This window comes from Oratosquilla oratoria, unplaced genomic scaffold (assembly GCF_046742065.1).
Source record: "Oratosquilla oratoria isolate Oo_2021 unplaced genomic scaffold, ASM4674206v1 SCAFFOLD96, whole genome shotgun sequence".
NCBI classification, from domain to species: domain Eukaryota; kingdom Metazoa; phylum Arthropoda; class Malacostraca; order Stomatopoda; family Squillidae; genus Oratosquilla; species Oratosquilla oratoria.
The window spans coordinates 621901-623010 of record NW_027467760.1 but is presented as its reverse complement, the minus strand read 5'-3'; the positions used below and the strand labels follow the sequence as shown (position 1 = coordinate 623010).

General features: G+C 54.7%; 1 protein-coding gene across 1 annotated transcript; it reads left to right on the top strand.

Moving 5' to 3' along the window:
• On the top strand, positions 1-544 carry LOC143024140 (uncharacterized; the record flags this gene model as incomplete). The annotated part of the gene is given in 1 exon segment (XM_076182922.1): positions 1-544. A coding segment is annotated over 1 exon segment (544 nt), but the record flags the coding sequence as incomplete, so codon positions are not given.
• Between the last annotated feature and the right edge of the window lie 566 nt (positions 545-1110).

The following is a 1110-nucleotide window of genomic DNA, read 5'->3' as shown; positions in this document are numbered from 1 at the left end:
TGGGTTCGTGAATCAGCTAGCACCCTTCCTTGCCACTGCCCCAGTCATGGAACCATTTCGCGAGTTGCTGAAAAAACCCCAAGGCAAGAAAGTGTATTGGGACGAGAACCTGCGAAAGAAATTCCAGCATGCTCAAGAGGTGGTCTGCAGCCTCGCTAAGGAGGGCCTCACATTTTATGATAAGAACAGACCCACTATTGTGATCACTGATTGGAGTAAGGTGGGCATAGGATTTGTGGTGCTGCAACAATATTGCCGTTGCTCGATGCAAGAAAGTCCGTACTGCTGCAAGAGTGGGTGGCGTCTCGCACTTTGTGGCAGCCGTCACCTCACACCTACTGAGGCTGGCTACGCACCGGTGGAGGGCGAAGCATTAGCGGTCGCATGGTGTCTCCGCAAGGCCCGCCTCTTCCTGCTCGGGTGTCCAAACCTACTTATCATCACCGACCACCGCCCACTTGTCAAGCTCTTGGGTGACAGAGAGCTAAAGGACATCGTAAACCCAAGGTTGTTTGCTCTGAAGGAAAAAAACGCTTCAGTTTAGATTCCAGATAAAGTACATCCCCGGAAAACGCAACTCCGCCGCGGACTTCCTGTCACGCTACCCAACATTGTGTGCAACACCAGACGTCATGGATGAGGAACAGGCTTGTTACATAGAAATGGCAGTGGCGTCTGCGACTGTTGCCGCACTTGCAGACGGAAATTGCGTTGTGCTTGACAATACAGCGGTGGTGCAGGCAGCTGCAGAGGACCCAGAGTACCAGCTGCTTCTGGCCAGAGTGACGGCGGGCGACTGGCATCCGCACTGTGCCCAAGAATTATCCTGTCTCCGTCAGTATTATGGAGTAAGAGACAGGCTGGCTATGTCACAAGGGCTGGTGACATATACATATGACCAGGGGCATGTCCGCCTTGTCATCCCAGAGTCTATCCGCCGGCACGTGACTGCTAATCTCCATGCTGGCCACCAGGGACTAGACGGGATGCTACGCAGGGCGAGGCAGTCAGTGTATTGGCCTGGCATGGAGGGCGACCTACAGCGCCATCGAGACGCCTGTGTTACCTGCAACGCTCACGCCCCATCTCTGGCAGCCGAGCCCCTCACTT